The sequence below is a fragment of the Mya arenaria genome, chromosome 6 (assembly GCF_026914265.1).
Source record: "Mya arenaria isolate MELC-2E11 chromosome 6, ASM2691426v1".
In the NCBI taxonomy this organism is placed as follows: domain Eukaryota; kingdom Metazoa; phylum Mollusca; class Bivalvia; order Myida; family Myidae; genus Mya; species Mya arenaria.
In genome coordinates, this window is record NC_069127.1 from 52,066,786 (window position 1) to 52,091,197 (window position 24,412).

Genomic DNA, 24,412 nt, shown 5'->3' on the forward strand with positions numbered 1-24,412 from the left:
TTGATCACTTTTGACATTTTATAACCAAAGAGTGATACGAATACCATGAGATCCCCTTTTGTTCGATATCATTGAAAGATCTCAAAGTGTCTCCTTTGTTTATACTAGGTAATTGACCTTGTGAAATAACATTTTATGATGTTATTTCAATGTTTCGTGTATCCAGTCATGATTTATATACGAAATAAAGTATTGTCATGAAGATATTTTGAAAATATTTTCTTAATAATCAGACTTGAAAACCGATTATTTTCCGTTCAATTAGAACAATATCCTAAGAGAATAGTTTGGTTACTATTGAATGTACTTCAAGGAATCAATCGCTATATTTGTCATGAGCGGAACTGTTAAAGCCAATGAATCTAGAACCATCGGGCAAGGTGTTTGCTTTTGAATAGTAAAATTATAATACACATTCATTCGGAACACCTCGCCCATCTCCGAAATACGTATGTATGTCGGAGCAGTAAAAGTAGTTCGTAATATAAATACTAATAATTAATTTTATTTTAAGTGTCTTAATGTGTAACTTGTAACTTTACAATTTATAACTCAGTTCAAATTGAATATTAGTGAATTGCATGAATTCTACAGCATAAACAATTAAAATCCCTTAGAGTGAAGTCCTTAGGCTTAACTGCTAAACTGAAATTATTACGCGATCTGCTTACAGCGTTGTTCAATATAAAGAATTCTGTTATTGTAAAACGTCCTTATACATACAATGCTGTTTTCGAAGGAAAATGGCCGAGGTGGTCCGATTGGAAAGCTGTTTGTTTGTGATAGTCTGTCAATTGAGCACATGACAGTTTACTTCGTACAAGTGAGTTCAATGGCGTTACATGTTGAAGTAAGGATTAATTGTAATCCGTTGAAGTCAATATATATATACTACTCAAATATTGCTAAGGTTCTACTGTTATTAGGTTAGTTTCAGGCAAAAATATCAGTAAAAAGATACTAGGACGTGGTAAACCAGGGGTTGACTAGTGTTTCAAGGTGGCCTGAATATTGGACTACACTATAGAGATTGTTGACCTACAATGGCTATTTATGCGATGATTACTCAGGGAATAAAAGAGCAGTGCAATACAGTCTTTGACAAATAACTTTAATAGCATGCACACGTTTTCGAATACCGAACTCGTTTCACGCGGAGACACTAAACTATGTCCAAACGGCGTAGGGTGACCTTGACCTATAATTATCGGTCAGCCAAGTCATTTCCAAAATTGTATCACAATTTAGCACTGTCCTCGTTGTGTTTAGATTAAAAAATATCATCTGTCTTACTGGGTAAATCTTTCGCAAGAGTAAATATCGTCAACTTTTAAACAAACAGAGAGCTAAAAATGTCGTATCCGATACTCCTTTATTTTATACAACTTTTCTTTACAATTGATAAATAAGATTTCTAGTTTCACTTTACAATCTTTAAAATGACCAATGGGATTTTAAGTTTCATTTTACAACAACCAATGAAACTTTTAATTGTATTTAATTCCTCTCTGTTCATTTTAAAGGCAAGGGGAACTCCTCGGGCATTTTCTATTGAAACAACCTCGGACGGTTTTCAATGTCGAAAATCGGTAACTACGCTGCAACTTAATTCTGTCTGCAATAATACACTTCACTGGCAATCAATTTAAACTAAGATTTCAAAATCAAGCTAAAACACTACATTTAATTAATAATATAATTCAAAATTTTACGAACTACTTCTACTGATGTACCGGCATACATCCGAGGTTGTGTTCGATTGAAAATGGCCGAGGTGTTCCGAATGTTTCACAGGCAGTCAGGGTGTATTCAGTCTGTCTATGGTCGACAAATATAGCTGTTATAGGAAAGATGTTTACGTTAAGATTAGTGATCATATAACATATTCCGTCAATCTAGCACATAACAGTTCACTTCATACAAGAGTGGTCGTCTAGTACTAGTACTAGTCAATATATTTACTACTCAAATGTTGTTAAGGATCGCATGTAATTAGCTTTGTTTTAAAATATATAGCTATAATAGGACGGATGTTTGCGATTTTCATTACATTTTCAATCAATGGCATAGTAGATTTCCAAATTCCAACCATATTTTCTAATCCCCGAGCACACAACGGCTCACCTTACAACCGGAGCACTTTGAATGTAAATGCCAGCATATTTTACAGGTCAAAGACTTATATATAAATTCCCTGTTGCATATTTAAAGTTCCATTTTAGAACGCAGAAACTACATGAATTGTTTGATCTAGAATCATATACATAAAGAAAAATATCATTTCGATCTCGGTCGGTAATTGAAAACAACAACATTTAATTACTTCTTATTTTGGTGGGCCATATCGAATTTGATGTTCATACATATCCGTCGCATACAAGGATGTACTTGGTTATCTTTAAAGGTACTTGCTCATGTTTCTGTAAAATGCACCTTTTTATATGACGAAATATAACATTGTGTGACAAAGCATTAGGAGTGTTAAAACTAAGATATCCAAACTTTGAACACTTCAGCAAATGTTGATATTTGCTCAAATATTGTCCTCGAAGACAACAACTTTCTTTAGCGTTAACAACGCTAATAATCATCAAAGAGTAAAGTAATGGCAAAATAAGTGTTTTCAGATGCATGATCGGGAAAACTAAATTTTGGTCCCAAAACATGAGCGAGTCCCTTTCAGGTAACAAGCAGATTGTCCCTTGCTTTATAGAAGGTTTAATGAAAATTTTAAACAGTGTCACTATGGGGCTCATCCGCCCCCCCCCCCCCCATAATTCCAGCAAGTTTACTTTTTTTTCAATAAAGGAAAGCAAAGTAATAAAACACGTCTAAAATGTACCATATGCGGACTAAAAATGTTAACATTTTCTTGGGGATACCCCAACCCTCTGCCAACCTTTTAAACCAAATAAATTGCGTTTCTGAGGGAGGGTCGCAAGTTAAATTGTTACACCCCTAATATGGCCCCCTGTAACGTCAAATCATTGAACCAACCCTGAGTGTCATCTCAATGTTCTAGTTTACGGTCAAACTCGTTAGTGACCAGTTGTCGACATTGGTCCACGGTGGTCCACAGACATCTTTCTGGAGAATATTATTCAGCCAAAGATGAACATTGACATTTCCCATGCGTTAATGGTGATTGATTTCCTACCTTCAGAGCAGATTGTCTTATCGATTACCGGTGACCGCTCTGGTGGTTCAGCAATATGAGGAAGTGGTCCAAGCAATTAACTTGACTGGTGAGAAAATTCTTTGTATACTTGTTCACATTATATATTACACTCCACGTGTCTTAAGTACGATTTCTGGTGCCGTATTCATTAAGATTCTTGTTGTTTTTTCAACTCAGTGAACTTTTTCGATTTTTGAACACTGAATATTTTGAATGCCCTTTATTTTTCATCAGAGTTTTATAATAATTCCTATTCCTTTTTATTTTGTAAATACTTGTACCAATATTGTACCTTATTGAAACTATATGCTTTTATTTCCAGGTCATCTGAGCTCATTGTTATGGTTTGATATGTCATGTACAATGTATGTTTGTTATTCATGTCGGAAAACAGCTAATTGAGGTTTAATATGTCTTGTTATCATGTACCCTTCTTTAAATAATGATTCTTGTATCTTGTATTATTTAGACCTTTTCCTTGTTTCTTTTCAATAAGTTGATTGTTTTACTAGAATACTTTATGAATCAGGCCCCTGGTCACCACGGCTCAGACTGCAATGCGTCTTTTTCTGTATATGTACGTTTGGAAAACATTTTGCGAGTTACGTCATCCATGTTCGGATATATGTACGTTTGGAATACTGCTTACATTAGCTACCTCATCCGTGTTCGCTTATTTAAGCGTTTCGAGTACTTCTTGTGAGCTACGTCATCCATGTATGGATATGTGTTCGTTTGGGCTACTTCTTGCGAGCTATGTCATCCGGGTACGGGTATATGCACGTTAAGACTACTTGTTGCAAGGTACGTCATCCAGGTATGAGTATATGCACGTTTGGACTACTTCTTGCGAGCTACGCCATCCATGTACGGTAAATACACGTTTGACTACTTGTTGCGAGCTGCGCATCCATGTGCGAGTATATGCACGTTTGGACTTTTTCTTGCGAGCTATGTCATCCATGTTCTGATGTATGTACGTTTGGGATATTTCTTGCGAGTTACGTCATCAATGTGCGAGTATATGCACGTTTGGACTACTTCTTGCGAGCAACGTCATGCATGTTCTGATGAATGTAGGTTTGGGATATTTCTTGCGAGTTACGTCATCCATGTATAGGTATATGTACATTTAGACAGTAAAGTAACATTACGGAACCACGAGAAAAGCGATTCTTGCTAGTAAGTACCAGTTCTCACAAACAACTTTTAATTCCACTGTAACTTTACATGTACACGTCGTGTTTTTGTGTGCTCGTTTCCCTCGTTAAATACAAACTTATAGTGCAAGAAATAATTTATATAAATATTCTTGCTTGCACATTAATTCTTTCACATTTTGTACCGAAAATCACATTTCTCGTATAGCCTTTTGCATCGAAGGACGCAAAAACATTTGGTATATTATTATGTCGCTGACATTTCCCGGAAGACCGAACCAGATATACAAAATGAACTCTATGTTGGGTATTATATATCTAAGCTTAAAGATATACTTAGATAGTGGAATGGAGCTATGATTACTCAAGATTATAAAACAAAACGATAAATTATTGGTGAAATCATCATTTATTCGCCTACGCTCGCTCCTGTTTTTGAACAAAACGGCAAAACAAATGTATTTTAATTCATATTTCGTCCGCTCTCGCTCAAATTGGTTCAGAGATAAATAAATACACAATCTCATTGAAAACGATAAACAAATAATTTACGTTACCTAAAATACTTGAAGATATTGATAATGTAGTTCTTTGGGGACTTGAAAGATGTCCTAATGAATTGAACAGGGAAATAAATCAGCTTACTAACCCTCTTGGTAATTGTGCGTATAATAAAATACTCTTTTGATACAAGTCTATAGCAGCAATTGATATAGAGTTTGCAAGATGGACTCTAATTGTTTTCCCTTTCTGGGCACAAGGGCATTAATGTTAAGTGCGTCCAGGTTTCCTGGTACACTGTTTTGGGGTAAGAACGTCCTCGATTCGGTGAGTATAATCATTGTTTTTCTTTATGTAAAAACGATATTTTAGAAACGACCTTGTGCACCGAATGAAGAGTCATTGCTAATTTACGATGACGCTCGTTTTCAGATGAAAAGCATGTCCGTATTAAAAAATCGCGTGGAAACAATGCACGTTCTTACTAGGCTTATCGACTCACTCAATGCACTTGCTTCTTCAAAACTACGATTTGTATACCGTTCTTTTTCGTGCAATACTCATCCGATACCGTGATTTGGTCAATCAAAGGAATTGGTTTTGTTTTCCGACTGCAGATCGCCAGTTTTGGAGATAGATCACCCAATTAAGAAAATGCTTACTGGTTCATTCTGGTTATTTTAAGAACCTAGGTTCATTCCAAATTTGGTAAATCTATAGCACACTTTAATCACGATAAAAAGGCGTCGATTGTTTTTCCTTATCCATGTATGTGTACTAAAACACGTGGAAGAGTACACTATGATTACGCGGGAGACGTGATTCACCAACGAGAACGCGAAAGTCGTGATTCACCTACAATAACGCGGAAACCGTGATTCACCTTCAATATGACGTGGAAGCCGTGATTCACCTACAATAACGTGGAAGCCGTGATTCACCTACAATAACGCAGAAGCCGTGATTCACCTAAATGACGCAGAAGCCGTGATTCACCTACAATAATGCGGCTACAATAACGCGGAAGCCGTGATTCACCTACAATAACGCGGAAGCCGTGATTCATCTACAATAACGCAGAAGCCGTGATTCACCTACAATAACGCGGAAGCCGTGATTCAGCTACGATAACGCAGAAGCCGTGATTCAACTAAGATATCGAGGAAGCCGTGATTTACCTAGTATAACGCGGAAGCCGTGATTCACCTAAGATATCGCAGAAGACGTGATTCACCTACGATAACGAGGAAGCCGTGATTCACCTACGATAACGCGGGAGCGGTGAATCGCCTAAGATAGCGCGAAAGACGTGATTCACATACGGTAACGAGGAAGCCGAGGAAGCCGTGATTCACGAACGATAACGCAGAAGCCGAGATTCTCCACAGATAACGAAGAATCCGTGCTTCTCCAGGGTTGCCACCGAAGTCTTGCACGGCTAGATAATCACGAAAAGCCTCCGATTCAGGCCCATCGACCCTGGTCACCTTTCACATGATAGGATTGTATACATGAATGGCCGTTGGAGTTTTACACAACTAGTTAATGTTATTAAGACTGCTAGATAAGAAGTGAAATGAAATTCACAATTATGGCTTCCAATTTCGAATCATAATGTACTAAGGACATTTTTTTCAAATATAATTTCCGTTTTTCTTTAATGGTGCTTTTTCTGCACTAGGCTAAGCAAATTTATTGTTTAGTTTCTCGGCCGCTATATTTTTATTTTATTTCCTTCATGTTTGTATCAATTCTTTACCTAAAACAGTCAATAATAAATAAACGAACATCTTCATTAGGTGTTTAAGTATTTCAAATGGTGCTTTATGCGGGGCACCGTTACGCGACCTAAATGCAGTAATTTTTATCTGCCGCATACTGTATATATGCAGTGGCGTTGGTGCCTCCAAGTCGCACTGTATACGGCACTTTTCAGAACTCTCCATATTTCAAGAATTTATCATTTTCTGCCGGTATACAACTTACATTCATATTTTCGCACCTTTCATTGTGATGGCCAAAGGCGTTACTTTATATCATTGTTATTATAATAATACACTTATTAATAGAATATTTAATACTGATATAAATAGACTGAATAAGCAATAAACGGAAGGCATAGAAATAATACTAAATCGCTAAAATAAGACAATTGACTCATTTTTTAAGAATTTTCATTCCAGAATCGAGATCTTAAAATATAATATTATAACATGTAGTTTTTCTCCGTACCTCTGCATGATTTTATACAAATAACAATTCCACGGAAATGTAATATAAATCTGATATTTAAACTTTCAAGTTTTGTTTTATGATAAATCCCATGATGAATTTTTACGGGAACTAGCGGTGCTGGTTCTCGAGCCTGGCTCTCAGAGCCACCGCTCGTACGTGTGGTCGTGCATGGTACGAGATCTGTCTCCTCTCTTCTGTCTTTCCGTCTGGCTTTTGAGCCACCATCGTACATGTGTATGTGGTCGCACATGTTTCGAGATCTATCAAATCTTGATTACTTTCTTATCTTTGCCTCCCATCCCCAGACTTTCTCTTCTCTTGGCACACTCTCCCCTCTTTTCCTCTTAAAAACTTTCATAAGTGCAGGCTCTCAACTTCCGCATATCATCTCTTTCCTCGCTCTTCTCTCCCTGTCACCTCACACTTTCACCTGTATCTCTCCCATACCTCCAACTATATTTATTCTCCACCCCCTTCTCTCTCTCTCTCTCTCTCTCTCTCTCTCTCTCTCTCTCTCTCTCTCTCTCTCTCTCTCATTTCCATCCCAATTCAAATCTCTCACTTTTCTTTCTCCCCTCTTTCTTCCCCTCTTTATCCCCCATCTTTATCCCCCATCTTTCTACCCTTTCTCTTCTTTTCTCTTTTACCCTTCTTCTTTCTTCCCTCTCTTTCTCCCCCTCTTTATCCCCTATCTTTCTTCCCTCCCCTTTCTCTTCTCTCTTTCCCCCCTCTTCTTTCTCCCACCTCTTTCTTCCCTTCTTCCACTATCTTCCTTCCCCTTTCTCTTCTCTTTTCCCACCTCTTCTTTATCCCCTCTCTTTCTTCTCTTCTTTTTCCCCTCTCTTTATCCCCTATCTTTCTTCCCTCCCCTTTCTCTTCTCTCTTTCCCCCCTCTTCTTTTCCCCTCTCATTATCCCCTATCTTTCTTCCTCACCGTTTTCTTCGCCCTTTCCCTCCTCTTCTTTTTTCCCTCTCTTTACCCCTATCTTTCTTCCCTCCCCTTTCTGCCCAATCTTTCTACCCCGCCTCTTTCTCCCTCCCCTTCTCTCTCGCCTCTCTCCTTTCCTTTTAATCCTTTTTGATATATAAATATTTATCTATAATCATATCGATTCAATAGTTTATAGGTAGAAGCGGGGAAAATCATTTAGTCCATACATATTGTAATCTGCATAACTAATAAATTCCAGACGTATGGTGTAAAAAGACGCTTTGAATATGGACAGAATCAAGCATGTCAGATGAAGAGTTTAGACAGTCAACAATTTAACGTCTTAAATGCAGTTCATCACAACTTCAGCAAACACTATCTAAATTAAAGATTACCTTACCGCCAAGATGTAATGACAATTCTTCTTTTAGCAGGGAGTTTTGAGGTTCTTATCAAAATGACTCTTCTTGTAGGTGTTATAGTACACATACATTAATTAGGATAAACAATCGACGCATTTTAATTGTTATTTTAGTGTGCCATAGATATACAATATTGTGGATGAACCTGGGTTCTAAAAATGTACAGAATGAACCAGAAAGCACTTTCTTAAAACTGTCAATCATGATAATACCCTTCGATGACCAAAACACGGTATAGGACGAGTTGACACTAAGTCAACGGTATATAATCGTAGCTTTGAAAAATAAAATGAGTGAATCGGTAAGCCTAGTAAGAACGTGCATTGTTTTCACGAGATATTTTAATACAGTCATAATTTCCATCTAAAACAAGCGTCATCGGCAGACAGCTAGGCAAAAAGGCAGGCAGGCAGGTAGGTAGTATGTCAATTATGTTCTGTGATATGATATCATTATGTCGACATTTAACGAATATATATATATATATATATATATATATATATATATATATATATATATATATATATATATATATATATATATATATATAATATGTATTAGACACGAATACAATGTTTAATTTCATTGGTTCATATGAATTTTAAATTAAATGCCAACATGAAACATGTCTCAGTCTGCGGCATGTATGAGCTCAATATAATCTTAAAAAAGATAATTGATAATTTAAGATGTGTGAAATATGTATTACTATCTTACACTGAAACAAACGATTATCCTCTATATAATTCAGTCAATGAACAACTCCTAAAAGGCATTCTGAAATGCTGTCACTTTCAATTCCTGCTTCCCGTCTTATAAAAGCTACCTTCACCTACATGGTTGGTTAGTGTGTTTTTTTCCGCCGACAACTACATTTAAAACCCCTTCTCCGCGTGATTGCTCAAATTGTCATGTTGTGACACACAGTAGTCGTATGTCAAAGATATAGATGTATATATATTCATATATGTATATATAGGCCTTTGTACATGGCACCTGGGATCCTATTCACAGGTGGAACTCAACCTTTTATTTTTGACCGACTTCTAACTCTTCTGATTATTTAATGGTGTCACATAACCTATACTATTCTATCTTTATTTTTCGTAGAGTTAAAAGATTAATCCGGATATCCTTTGTTTTTATCGTCAACTGTCAAAACAGAGAAAAATAATTATTTCTTGATGATTTTATCAATTAAGCCATAGTTTTTCGTATTTTACTTTTTCCAGAGCGTGTAAAATAATGTCCAACTTCGATCAGTTCCTGAAAACATCACTGAAAAAGGTACTGTTATATTTATTTTGTTATCTAGCGAAATAATTATTAGAGAAAGAATGTGACGGTGAATCATAGTTTTATTTACAAAATAACAAGTGAAAGTTACTTGTTTGTTAGCTCAAGTAGTTATTTGATAAAAAGTCATGTTGAATGACTTAGATATTTGCTTTAGTAAAAGTCTTTTGTACTAGAGAGTTGGCGTCCGTCTGTAAATGTCGCTTACGATATGAAAACTGAACTTTGTAGCTTGTATGAGTTTTGAACAGCAACAATATAGTTTAGCCTGCCCTGAATTTGTCAGGTCAAACTATCTTTTATGGGTTCATACACATAACACATCAGGTTTGAATCATTTAAAAAAAAATGGAAGTGATAGTAATATTAAAGTTATTATAAATTTATGTGTTAATGCAATAGATACATTGCAGCATCACGTAAAAGCACATCCACAAAACAAACACAGTTTACTGTAGTAATGTATCTATTTGGTTTTAGTATCGGCATCCGGATGTGGCAAAATCAGATGTTGTGACAGCTTTTAGAACATTCACTGACCTTCGGCCAAAGGTGGAGGATTTTGGTACGTTACTTGTAGTTCAAAATATTGAACTTAAGGATTTATTGCAGACACATACAGGGCCTTTCCTAAGCCATTTTATCACCCCAGTACGGAGGCGTCTGTTTTCCAAATCCTTTTCTCCGGAATGCTTGAAAATCATATTGCGTTAAGATCAAGTTCCATGAAAACTTCCCTGAGCACTTGCATTTTCTTGACCTATTAGCGCATGACAAACATAGCTATTATGTTATTGTCAATGACAGGTGTTGTTTAAGCAGGTTATTGATATCAGATTAATGACTTATGCTGATCTGTAATTGATTTAAGTTGGTGTTTTTTATGCAGGTTTTATTTTGGATGATTGGTTATTTTAATTGACTATTTTCGTCAGTTTTCACATTTGGGGAATTCGTATTTGAAAATGATTCCTGATAACCATCAGAATTTTCAACATTAGCTTGTTTCGTCATATAAAACTAATGAGAGAGCATGCAAACTGAAGCAAAATATAAAACAAATGGTCCATAAATAAATAAAATAATTCCCATCAATCAGGTAGGTACTCTGATATCGGAATCTGAATATGAGTATCCAGACTCAGGATAGCTGAGTTCGAAAACAAATAGACATTATACTGAACTGGTAGCGATTTGGGTGTTTTTTTTATGTGTGAGTAGGTTGTGACCTTGTGTTTTATTGCCTGCAACAGTTTTCATGCCCTTCATTTGTTAAATTGATAAAACCCTGCCAGCTAATTTTGCTGAAAACACAGATTCTGATGATCATTATAAATTGCCTACCACTGGCGGAGATTTGTACTAAATTTATTCATAATATATATTTTCATTCACTATTCATGTCAATTCAAAATGAAATAAACAGAATAATGATAATTTTGTCTTCATTTCCTCATTTGAGAATTTTTTTCTTAGGAGTGCACCAAAATATGCCATTTGGCAGTGGAATGTAAAAAGAAAGGATGCGCACTACCTCCCTCACACATGCGTGCACATGAGTAATTATTTACTTAATTATTTAGGAAAGGCCCTGGCATAAAATAATGTGTAACATTTTTAACTGAAATTGCCATATATAATTTAGATTTACAATCACTCAACTTGACTCTATTGCATAAGAAAAATCATGAGAATTTTTATCAGATTTTACTTAAAACTAAATCATAAAAAGGATGGAACATTGAGGCTGAATTGCAGCGCTAGGATCACTAGAAAGCCAGCCCTGGGAGGCAAAGTGTTTTTAAAAGAAATCAATTTTTTCGTTCGAAACAAAATTTGATTAAAAATTGGCAACAGCTGAGTACAATTTGATTGATTTCAGTGTTCAATGATGGCTCAACAAGAAATTTGCTGCAACTAGATGGAACAATACCAGTCACATATAAAGGTGAGTGAGTGAAAATAACCTGTATGTATTTAACATTGTAAATAGTCAGCTTAGAAACTACAAACTAAATAAGATAAAGATAAGTAAGCCTCCTTACATGTATTCCACCATAATAAACATGAAAAGGACTTGTTCATGTTTCTGCACCTAAAATAATTTTTGAAAACCATCTGAAAACCCTTATTCTATCATTATTTTACTCTATGATATCAAAATTTAAGTTATAGTATTAAAAAGTATTTTGGTTTTAGTGGGTGCTAACCCACACCAGTAATGTCATGAAAATTGTTTTCTTCAAAGTCCATATATTAGCAAATATCAACATTTTTCTGGAGGGTTCGTGCTCTTGGTATTTTAATTTTAACACTCCATATGATTTGCCACACTTTATTTCGTCATACAATTATTTAAAAAAAAAAAGCATGACTACCTTTAGCGCAACATGTTATTAAATTTGTATATACTACCTTTCATATGCCATTCTGATCATGATAATCATTGTCCCTCTTCATATTTAATACCATTTATTATTATCTTTAAGTCTTGTCTAAGGGTCAGCCTGTAAAACTGTGGCTTTCCGGTTAGCGCACATGCTTCTCACCAAGGTGACATGGGATTGATTCCAAGCTTTGGCGCATGTTAGTTTGTGGTCACCATTTAGTGTGTTTTCTCTGTGTACTCCAGTTTCCCCAACAACGCAAGACCACACTCCCTTAGTATAAGATAACGCAAGTATAACTTTCTTCACAAGTTGTAAAATGTTTAAACTAAACTTGTTGCTTTGAGTCTGAGTTTTTACTATTTTCAACCAGGCAATGTATACAACATCCCAATCTGTATTTGGTTGATGGACACACATCCATACAATCCCCCGATGGTGTATGTCAAACCCACGACCACCATGCAGATCAAGTCTGGGAGGAATGTGGACCAGAATGGAAAAGTAGATCTGCCATACCTACGAGAATGGAAATATGTGAGTGCTCAAATTGTTTTTCATTTGCTTGTCAGTATTCTGTTGTGAACTTGTCAGTATTTGTTGTGAACTTGTCAGTATTTGTTGTGAACTTGTCATTATTTGTTGTGAACTTGTCAGTAATGTTTTCAGACCCATCTGGGGCTGAATATAACCCTCCTTTCCAAATTCAAAATTGTTTCCCTTTTTTTCGAAACTGTGAAAATAAAATTCCCAATTCTGGTTTTTGAAAAAAAATACTGAAAATAATTTTTTTTTTTTTTTTCATAAAATTTTAGGACCCCCAAACCTTTATGGTATGGAAAAGTTGATAGCTTTTTAAGAAACAAACTTTTTATATCTTTTCTGTCTATGTTTTAAAGCATTTTTAAGCCAAATTGGAATTCTATTTTAAATTGAAATTTAAGTCAAAATGATGTATTTTTCCCAATCAAAAAGGCCCCATTTCTAAAATGGTAAAGGAAAAACATTATTCAAACAGAAAACTATTTGGATATAAAGATTCTTTTTATTAAAACTGTTTCAACTCTCGTCAAATTATGTATGCATGTTAACAATATGATATTGGTCTTCACCAATCTAAAAAAGTGGGTTGGGCTTCTAGAAAAGTAACATTTGTTTTTCATCCTTTATTTCAGCCTGACTCTGACCTCTATGGGATGATCCAGATCTTGACAATTGTATTTGGGGAAGAGCCTCCAGTTTATTCTAGGTCAGCTCCACCCCCCTCTCAGCCTCCCAGATACCCTGGAGGAAACACGCCATACCCTGCCTCAGGTGCTGTATTTGCACATAGCTTAAATTTCAGTCATTGTAAATAAAAAACTTGGTAGATAAACTACTACCAGATAAATACAGTCTATTTCCCACCTTTATTTGATTTACGGAAATAGCAACAGAATGTCTAAAATTGTGAAATAAGGCCATATAAAGATAATAAATATACTTAATATTGACATTAAATTAAAGTTATGATAACAACTGGGGTATTAAGGCTTTAGCTCTTCTGGAGACCAGTATGAGCACCCTCCTGCCCTAAATTGAATAAAGTGCTAAAATATTTCATTTATTTGATTTAAAACTAAAAAAGTGGTAATAAATTCATACCAAGTTGACTAATTGGCAGTTGAAACCTCATATTTACTTCAATTAGGCACAATTCCTAACATTCATACTGTCAAATTCATAAGATCCAATTCTTCACAGCCCGACACAATGTACCTTTTTGTTCCTTTTCTGCAGCTCCCTGCCCTTTATATTACGGTACCTGGCTAAAACAACTATTAATAACAAACAATTAGTATTGAAACTAGTTACAACACATTTACAATACAAATTTAACATTGACCCTTGCAAGGGCCTCATTAAGGCTCATTCAATGAGGATCAAAAGTGCCATTTCATGACCTAGCACCCTTTTCAAATCCTGGCTGGAGCTCTGCAGTAATTGTATTTTTTTAAAAAACAACTCTTATTTTGTGAAGCCTTATAATTTACTTAATAAGTGACTTAAATTTTTGATCAAAGATAGTTTTAATTTATTTAAAAAAATATTTACACTTTCTTACTCACAGTATTTATTTTCAATATCATATCACTCCTTATATCAGGGGGATATGGTATGCCGATGCCGGGAGTAAGTGGTCCTCAGGCCAGCTATCCTAGCAACACACCCTATCCTAACCCTGGGGGTTACCCAGCATCTCCTGGGACAGGGTACCCAGGACAGTTCTCTGGTAAGTGTGTGGCATTTATCTACGAATTGTGCATAATTACATAAATGGTATATTAATTTATTATTATTGAAATACCCCATTCTAAAGCAACACATTGAAGGTATAGCAGTTTCTTGTTTGATTTGGGTAACCTAACCCTATCCACTAAAAGGTTGACAACCCTCCAATAGTTTAAGCCCGGAATTATAGTTATTCAGGTTTTCTCAGCCTAATCCTCCGGTACAAACAAAATTAAACCGTTGTTATATACACACGTTACTTCGAAGACAATAGAGTCATTGGACTGTTACATGAATTTCAATAGCTCGATATACACATTTTATTTGTACCGGCATGGGAAAACCCAGTTAAGTTAATTCCGGGCTATATATATTCCAAGGTAATAATTTTATTCATTAGCAAAAAGAAAGTTGTAAATACGAACAAACCCCAATACATTTATTTATAGACACCCCCTGTCATTTTAGACTAATCAAGACAATCCATTGTATGGCCCTTTATGATCAGATGTAGAAATACCTCAAAATCACGCTTTCAAAATCAGACACCATGTGATTTAAACATGGCAAGTGACATTAAAAATATGCTGTTGAAATATTACAACCAGCATGTCTGTGAAACTAAAAAAGAAAATGTACCTACCCTACCTAGTGATTTGGGAGATGACATAAAAAATGTTCACTTTTCAGGATACAATCCACCAGCTAGTGGTTACCAAGGTTACCCTTCAAGCTATCCATCAACAACAGCAACATCAAGTTACCCTAGCAACCCGCCATATCCCTCATCCACGCCCTATAGTTCATCTTCGGCAAGCAGCTACCCTACCACAGAGTCAAGTAAGTGTAGAGAAATATGGAAATTTTATGTGTAGTTTTTTTTCCTTAACTGACCTTCCCTTTTTTCAACCTGAACCTTATTTTCTATGCCACGTGACACAATTCTTTACTGTTGTTTTTTTTCTCCCCTATGTTTTAATTTTCTGTAGTTTTATGCACCGGAAAGAAGCTGATATTAATGAGCAATTTAATTAATGAGAATATATTAATACCCCCCCCCCCCCCCCCCCCCCCCCCCCCGGTTTCCCCCCCTGCTCCCCCCCATAAACAAATACAAACAAAAACAATTTACGGAGTCTTGGTCGGGGGTGAATTTGATGATTTTTTGACCTTTTGGTATTATTATTTGGTTAAAATTGTATTTTAGTCTTGGTATGATTGGATTGAGCAGGGATTGTTTATACCTTTATACAGTATTTTATACTGAAGAAAAACTATGTCTCCAACTAAGACTCAAGGTTAAAAATGTCTTATGACTGATCAGTAGCACACTGCCATGATAGCTTGATACAATGATATGCACCCCTGCCATGATAGCTTGATACGATGATATGCAGCCCTGCCATGATAGCTTGATACAATGATATACACTCCTGCCATGATAGTTTGATACGATGATATGCACCCCTGCCATGAAAGCTTGATACAATGATATGCAACCCTGCCATGATAGCTTGATACAATGATATGCACCCCGTCATGATAGCTTGATACAATGATATGCACCCCTGCCATGGTAGTTTGATACGATGATATGCACCCCTGCCATGGTAGTTTGATATGATGATATGCACCCTGTCATGATAGCTTGATACAATGATATGCACCCCTGTCATGATAGCTTGATACGACGATATGCACCCCTGCCATGATAGCTTGATACGACCATATGCACCCATGCCATGATAGCTTGATACGACCATATGCACCCCTGCCATGATAGCTTGATACAATGATATGCACCCCTGCCATGATAGCTTGATACGACGATATGCACCCCTGCCATGATAGCTTGATACAATGATATGCATCCCTGCCATGATGGCTTGATACAATGATATGCACCCCTGCCATGATAGCTTGATACAAATGATATGCACCCCTGCCATGATAGCGTGATACAATGATATGCACATGTTCTTCATTTTTACAGCGGCCTCAAACTACAACAACATTTCCGGCACCAGCACTGTGACAGAGGAACACTTGAAGGCCTCTCTGTTGTCAGCTGTGGAAGATAAGATGAGAAGAAGCCTGAGGGAGACTTTTCAACAAGCACAGGTATAATGTAACCTCTTTGCTAATTGCCTAATGATAAATATTCATGGTAAAATACCAATCGGAAAACCTTGGCCATTTCCCATAGAAAACAACTTTGAATGTACCGGTATATAGATTGTTACGAAGTGACTTAGTCAGAATTAAACTATGCTTCAAATATATTGTGTAGTTGTTATAAATTAGCAATTAAGTGTAAGAACTTAGGAATTGAAACTGTTTGTGCAATACAATTCACTAGGATTCAATTTGAACTTTATAATGCAAATTACACGTTAAAACGCTACAATTAATTAAAATTATTATTACTATTATATAATTTACAAACTACTTGTACTAATGCATTGTCATACATTCAAGGTTATTTTAAACAATAAGTGGCCGAGGTGTTCCGATGATGTAACATACCACATAGTGCACATTCAGAAAAACAATGTTAAAAAAGTTGATGGAAATATATACAGTCGAACCCCGTTATGCTCGAACTCACTTGACTCGATAACCACTTTAGCTCCAACTTGATGTAAAGGACAGATTTGTTTATACTGAAGGTAAGCAATCCTGCTAGGATCTAATTTCCCAAGGCTTAAGGTATATATATATATTACTTACGGGAAAGAGAAACTATAACAGATGGTGCAAGTTCTGTATACCTCGAGTTAAAATTAGTTTTTTTTTCCCTGTCAATAGGCTGGGATGGATGTGTTGTACAAAACCGAGTCAGATTTACTTACATGAAAGGAAAACCTAGAACAGATTACCTCAGACCCTTCCACATAAAATCTACCTTAGTCTACACCCTTATGAAGTCACATGTGCTTATTTTCCCTTGTCAACAGGCGGAGATGGATGTTTTGTACAAAACCCAGGCAGATTTGCTCAAGGGCAAAGATAAACTGGAACAGATGATGGCTGATCTCGACAAGGAAAAGGTAAGGTCATTGTTAAAACTTGGGTACACTGCAGTGTGATCTAGGCATTTTCAGTAGGTCTGTGATTTTTTAATGACTTAACAATGACTTAGTTTTGTTCATGTACAATTTTAAAAACATAATAGCGCAGGAAAATAACATAAACTTAATTTGAGATCATGTGTTTCCTGAAACAAGCTGCATAAAATCCAAAGTTGTAAGGAATTAAACGACTGGTTTATGTGCAGAATACCTTAAAAATTTTAGGCGACCACTTCACCCAAGTTACCCCCGTGTGAGAGCCCTGTAAAATAACATTTTATTTGCATATGCAGACTGTTTTTCAACCAAGAAAACATGTTTTTTGGTTATTGAATGATACTTGACTTTGATTAACCAGTTGAAAAATATAAGATGTTTTGTAAAATATAATTTACAGGTGGAAATAGAGGGAAATGTGAAACTGTTGCGACAAAAAGATCAGGAAGTTAAGGAAGCGCTGGGACGCATGGAAAACCAGGACCAGATTAGTATAGATGAGGCTGTAGATACGACCGCGCCATTGTACAGACAGTAAGAATTACCTTGAAATCAGTAGTATTCATTTGATTTTTTCACTGTTTTGAAATTTTGACCGGTTCTAATTTCCAGAACAATTTTTTTTTTTTTCAGTCTGCACAAGGTTAAATGTTATGTGCTCATACAGTTTTGAGTACTGTATTTTCTTATGAAATGTAATCAAATATATTTTGATACCAATTTAAGGTATAAAATAAAAAAGATAAAAATTGTTTCTGTGTATTATCACAATACATTTTATCTCATGAACGTCCAAAAGTTTATATTTCACTTGTTGTTACTGCGATTATGGAATTTAACATTCAATACTCATTTTGTGAAAAATATTACAATTTTAAGACAAGTACCCATTTGATCTAAAGGTCATTTTTCATTTTTGTGCTACAAATTTACGTGAAATGAATTTAAGCCACTATTAAAAGATGAACAAAATATTGCGGAAATTAAGAAAATTGACTTGTTACCATTTGTGATTTTTATACAGATGTAATTCAAATTACAACTAAAGATCCTTTAATGAAATGACCCCTGCATTTGATAACAACATTTAATGCACTTGCGAGAATAAAATAAAGCACATCATATAACAAGACAACAGCAAAATAACACTTGAACAAAAAAGCATGAAGCAACACATACATATTTATAGATAACAAATTCACTCATGTGTGTCTTTCAAAGCAAATATATCTAGGTCATGTAAGTCAATACATTGTTGTAGGAGTGAAAAAACTTTCACCCAGGCCATAACCTAAACAAACTTTTAAGATATTAAAATGAAACTAGGCACAAATGCTGTTAGAGAAAACACACGTATGTAATGCAAGGCTTATAATTCTGGTTTTATAATTGGTGAGTTATGCCCCCCTTTTTGAATGCAAAAATAGGCAAGCATTGGGGTTTACCCTGAGGCGATCATTGTTTTGATTGGTTCAAATAATACAAGACAGTCATTTTCTTGTTACTACACGTATATGTATTAATTTTCAAAGCAAATTTTGCTTATACATGTAGTATTTGTGTATTTACAGATTATTGAAAGCTTTTGCAGAGGAACAAGCGATTGAAGATGCAATGTACTACCTTGGTATTGCATTGAGGAAAAATGTTATTGATTTAGAAGTATTTTTAAAGGTAAAGGAAAAATGTTATTTGTTTTTAGTGTTAGTATATTTAGTATTTTATATTGTAATAGGTGTAATCAATTAGGAAATTTTTTTTAAAGGTAAAAAAGGTGTATTTTAGGAGTATTTTGTATGTATTTTTAATGGTTAACCCTTTACCGCATGTATACGAGATAGCCCGACATAGCTCATTACCAGATGTATACGCATTTGGCCGACCGTATCCATTACTGGATGTAAACGCATGGCCCGCATATTTCAATAGGGTCATTTCAATATTTCAATTTTGCATCTTTGTTTTTGTAAACAATATCCCGGATGTTTATAAAATTAAAGTTTAACCTTTTGTGTATTGATTTTCCCTTGAAAATATCGTCTGCTAAATTGAGAAGGTGTTTATACTCCCAATCGCAGGTGTGATATCCCATTGTGACGTAATAAGACCACGAGCTAAGTACTGTATGGAATTTCCCCCAAATTCATTGATGCGTAAATCATTAAATATATTACGTCAGTTCAGTTTACCATTAAAATCAATTGAGATTATATTTACTTAAAGGTAATATTTTGTTTACAAACAAAAGAAACAATTAGTAAATGAGAAAATGATGGGTAAATTTTCTGTGAAGCTTATATAATGTCCATCATAGTTTTGGCTGTAAAATAGGTCATGTGCAAGCGTTTTGTTTGATCTAGATCTTTTTATTCATACCGGAAAATCATTTATCGGCTTTCTTTTTTTGTAAACAATTTTATGAGGGGGTAATAAAGTTAAACAGACACATTGGACTGGATCTCTCAGCTGGATGACACCGGATATTCCTGACATATTTCTGTGTATTAATACACAAGAACATAAATTGTCGGCTTTTTAATCCAGATGGGTCTTTTTTATGATAGGGGTAATAAAAATTAGATCGATCCCAGCATTTTATTACCCTTTGATTTAATGCAATTATGACATTTCAAAGAAATGTTACAAATCCATCTTGAAAATACATTCACAGCTGAAATAAAATAATTTAATATTTCATCATTGACACCATTTATTAGATAATTTAATTATCTATAAAAAATGAATTCACATAAAAAAGATTTGGACACAATTATTTGGAGTAACATTGATTTTAAGGTCATACTGCTGTATTCATTTTCTCATTTTCAAATATCCAGAAAAGTACCTATGCAGATAAGGACTGCTTATCAGTAAGATGGCTATTGACTGGGAGGTGTAATCTGGCCACTTGTCTATGTGCTAAAGGGTTAAGGAATAATGTTATCGATTAAAGAAGTATTTTTAGAAGTTAAAGGAAAAATGTTATTGCTTTGGAAGTTTTTTTAAAGTGACACTCTTATTCAAAATCAAACCATACACATCATAATATATGTATAACAAACATCAATTTTGACTGATAAACCTTGATAAACCTTTAACTACATACTAAATAATGCATTCATGGAATATATTAATTACTGATAACAAGATTGTAATGGTGTATTTAAAAAGCAGAAAGCATCTTTAAAAGGTAAAAGAAGTTTGGGCTTTCTCTCTAGTCAATTTCCCACTTTTGTTGGTCATTTGTCTACTAAAGAATGCATAATATATAGATATTTGCAGCCAATTGTATTAAATTGGATATGTTATTCACAGGTTATATTTCAACAAATTTGCACATAAAAGCAATTTGCTAACATTATAGGTAACATTAACCAGTCCCAAGAATTAACCAATATGATTGGCTGCAATTTCAAGTATTTTTTCTCTAGTTTGAGGTATTTGAATAACGTAATAAAGCTTTGATTAAATTTATATATCATACATGTATATTTCTCTTTCAGAATGTTCGAGAATTATCGAGAAAACAGTTTATGCTACGGGCATTGATACAAAAATGTAGAGAAAAAGCTGGACTACCTGCGATTGCATGAAGTGTTTTGTATATTGTTTAAACTGGTCATGAGACAATATGTGAATACAGTTAGGCCTAAAGAAATAATGTGTTTGTTTCCAGGTTTCATGCCCCATAATAATATGAAGCTAGGTCGGAAGTCCTTTTTTGGGGAATATTTTTTTATAAGCCATTTTTTGGAGTATTTTTCTTGAACCAAAATCTATAGGTTTTCTGCTTTAATAAAACATCGATACACCCTGTTTTAGCATCACTGGTATTGTTAAAAGTGGAAATACTAATTTTCATAAAAAAATGAGAAAACATCTCTCATAGTAATAAAAGCATCTATGGTTGGGGCAAAAAAAGGTCGGAAAACTGAAAACAAACATAAAATTTGTTTATGTCTTATCTCTATGTTAATGATTTAACATAAGTCTTACTGGATATATAATAGTCAAGAGTGGTGAAAAATGATGTGTTTTTTCCAAATGTTTTACTACGGTCACGGAACAAGGTCCGTGCTACAGTTCATGTATTTGTTGGTATTTTTATGGAAATTAAATCATTGGTTTCACTCTCATTAAAAGATGACAATTATTTGTTAGGTACATGTACATCATTTATCATTTTGTATACATGTTTTATTTCTTAATGATTAAAATAAATTGTTTGTAACTCAATAAGGGAGTTTCCTTTTAAACATACAACTTACTGCAGAAAGCACCTTCCCGCTTTCATTTTAAAAGGTAAAAAACAAATAGGAAACCTTACCTTATAGATTTTCTTTATTTTGCCTGCCTGGGGTAGGTTTTATGTTAAATTGGAAGAGTCCTAATGAAATGATGAAAATTCCATACAGTACACAATTATATTTTCATTTTGTCTATTGCTTAGCAACACAATCTATTTATGTTAACTATACAGGATTGAATAATGCTCCATGCAACTTCGCCTCCAAAAATGGCATATATACTTATACACGTGTGTATTCTCTGATTTCCTGCAATTTCTAGTTGATCTTTTGTTACACACACTGATTGTTAAATGACCACCTTTATACTTTATCCTTGATGTATATTGTGTCCACAATTTAATGTTTATGGACCAATGACTGCAAAATAGTTGGAAGACCGGAATTGTTCACATTCTGGTATATTCCGGTATAAGCAACGTTGTACCATTAATAGATACATGTTTCTTTAGAAATATTAGAACCATCAATCCGTTACATGAATCTTAATAGCCGTAGTTTAACTTTAATTTGTTTGAGAATAAGAAAACCTACAGTATCATCTATTTCTGTTGATTGATTTTGCTTATGGCAAGACAATGATAGTAGCTAAGCCAGAACTTTGCTCCATATTCTGTAGAATGCAGAAATAATCTACATTACTTAGTCTACAGAATACTTTCAAATCTCAAAATATTATTCATAGACAGGATTTTTTTTTATTTTTGTCTGTTTTTTTACAGTCCAAAGCAAACATTTAAAAGTTTTTAAGTTACATCAGAATTGACAATTGTTCAAAATTTACCAAAGTTGTTGAAGCTGCACTCTCACAGATTTACCAGTCTTCTGTATTTTTCTGTCTTGGAACGAGCCCTTCATCACTGGTATGCAGATATTTAAGCAAAAAATCCAAGACAAAAAATAAAAAAGTTGTCAAAACGGTAAATCTGTGAGAGTGCAGCTTTAAACAAAGTCTGGATTTTACCATGGTTAAGATGTCCTAAGATTATTCATAGACTGGTCTTTAATGTTTTTGTTTGTTTCTTTTTCATTGCAAAGAAAACATGGTAAAAGTGTAGTCATCCATAAAGTACATCACAAGTGACACATGTTCAAAATATACGCTACAGTTCTAGTTATTAAAAAGACTGTCAAGACTTTGCCCTTTACCATGGTGTCTCTGAAACCAGTCGAAATCATGCAAAACTTCATGAGTATTGGCAAAACCTTGAAACCAGTGAATTATGAACATGAAACTTGATACACTTGTTAGCTAAGGAACATGTGACAAATCCCATCACTCTTAAATTAAGTTTTGCTCTGTAGCCTTTTTAGCAGTCTCGTACATCCGAGTGATGATGCTATAATATGTATTAGATTTATCAAACCCCTGATGAATGATTATACCTTTTGAGGGGAGCAAACGGAAACCTGGGTAGGCATGCTTGCAGTACAATTGTATTTTGTTTTTGTAAATATGTTTATTGTTATTTAGAAAAACCAGACAGTGTTTTGCTGTAGCAGTTGAAATTGTGTTCTGTATCATATACAGATCTTATACATGCAAGATGTTTCTGCGTAAATCATTATGAATAAATTGATAATCTGCAGCAGATTTTTCTTTTTCATCCTAAAAAAACGAGCATGCAACAATGTGTCTGTGCAAATGATAACGAGATTACTTTTTTGAAAAAGCACCTATCTCCCCCATTGTGTGGTTGTAGATGAGAAATAATCAATGATGGACATGAAATTTGTACATTTGGACCTGAGCTGAACAACTACAGGGGTCATTTTCTGGTCATGACCAACCTGCATACATAGTATGAAGTTCCTGGGTCCAAGCATTCTTTAGTTATTGAACAGAAAGTGAGACGTAATTGTTTTACCTTAAGTCATTCAGCGGAAACCCTTATTTTACCTCTTACTTTTTAAGTCACCTTGACCTTTGACCTACTGGCCTGAAAATGAATAAGGGTCATCTTTAATTCAAGACCAATTGGCATACCAATTATAAAAAACCTTGGTTCAAGCGTTGATATTGAGCAGACCATCTTTTAGCTTTAGGTCCATGACCTTGACCTTTGCTCTACTGATCTCATAATCAATAGGGGTCATGTTCTGGTCATGACCAACTAAAATACCAAGTATGAAGTTCCTAGATCCAAAGGATCTTCAGTTATTGAGCGGAAACAGTTTTTCTTACGAAATAAAAAATATCGATGTCAGAGCCCTGAAAACATCAAAAAGAACCTTGAACCTGTTTGCAGTTTGTATATTCACTTAATTTGACATCATTAAATCCAAGTTGGGTTCAGAAATAATACATGACCAATTTTAGGTAATTCCTTTAACGGCAGTAACTCTGGAGTGTCTTGAGCTTTATAGCTGATTATTGAACTTGTCCGAGATATTATGCCCATACACATTCTAGGTTAATTTGTTGATGTTCTGGACAAATGCTCCCGATTGAATTTAGCTTTTTATGAACTTTCAAAATGTATGCGACTGACCATGAATTGTATTCCTATATTCTTGATGGCATGCACATCATTGAGTCAGTCAATGCATTCTCAGCAAATTAACAATTAACATGCCGCAATTAAGACTGCCCCCTATAATTATTTACTTAATTTAATGAAAGTATAAAACAAATCCACATCCCCAAACCTTTCGT

General features: G+C 34.7%; 1 protein-coding gene across 1 annotated transcript; it reads left to right on the forward strand.

Annotated features, from left to right (window-relative positions):
- The first annotated feature begins 9,558 nt into the window (after positions 1–9,558).
- Positions 9,559–23,345, forward strand: LOC128236397 (tumor susceptibility gene 101 protein-like). Its single transcript, XM_052951245.1, has 12 exons — positions 9,559–9,714; positions 10,204–10,288; positions 11,606–11,671; positions 12,484–12,647; positions 13,286–13,424; positions 14,257–14,382; positions 15,072–15,221; positions 16,375–16,502; positions 17,339–17,431; positions 17,850–17,983; positions 19,021–19,123; positions 20,953–23,345. The coding sequence occupies exons 1-12, from the start codon at positions 9,673–9,675 to the stop codon at positions 21,040–21,042; spliced, it is 1,320 nt and encodes a 439-aa protein (XP_052807205.1). The 5' UTR covers positions 9,559–9,672; the 3' UTR covers positions 21,043–23,345.
- Positions 23,346–24,412: the final 1,067 nt, after the last annotated feature.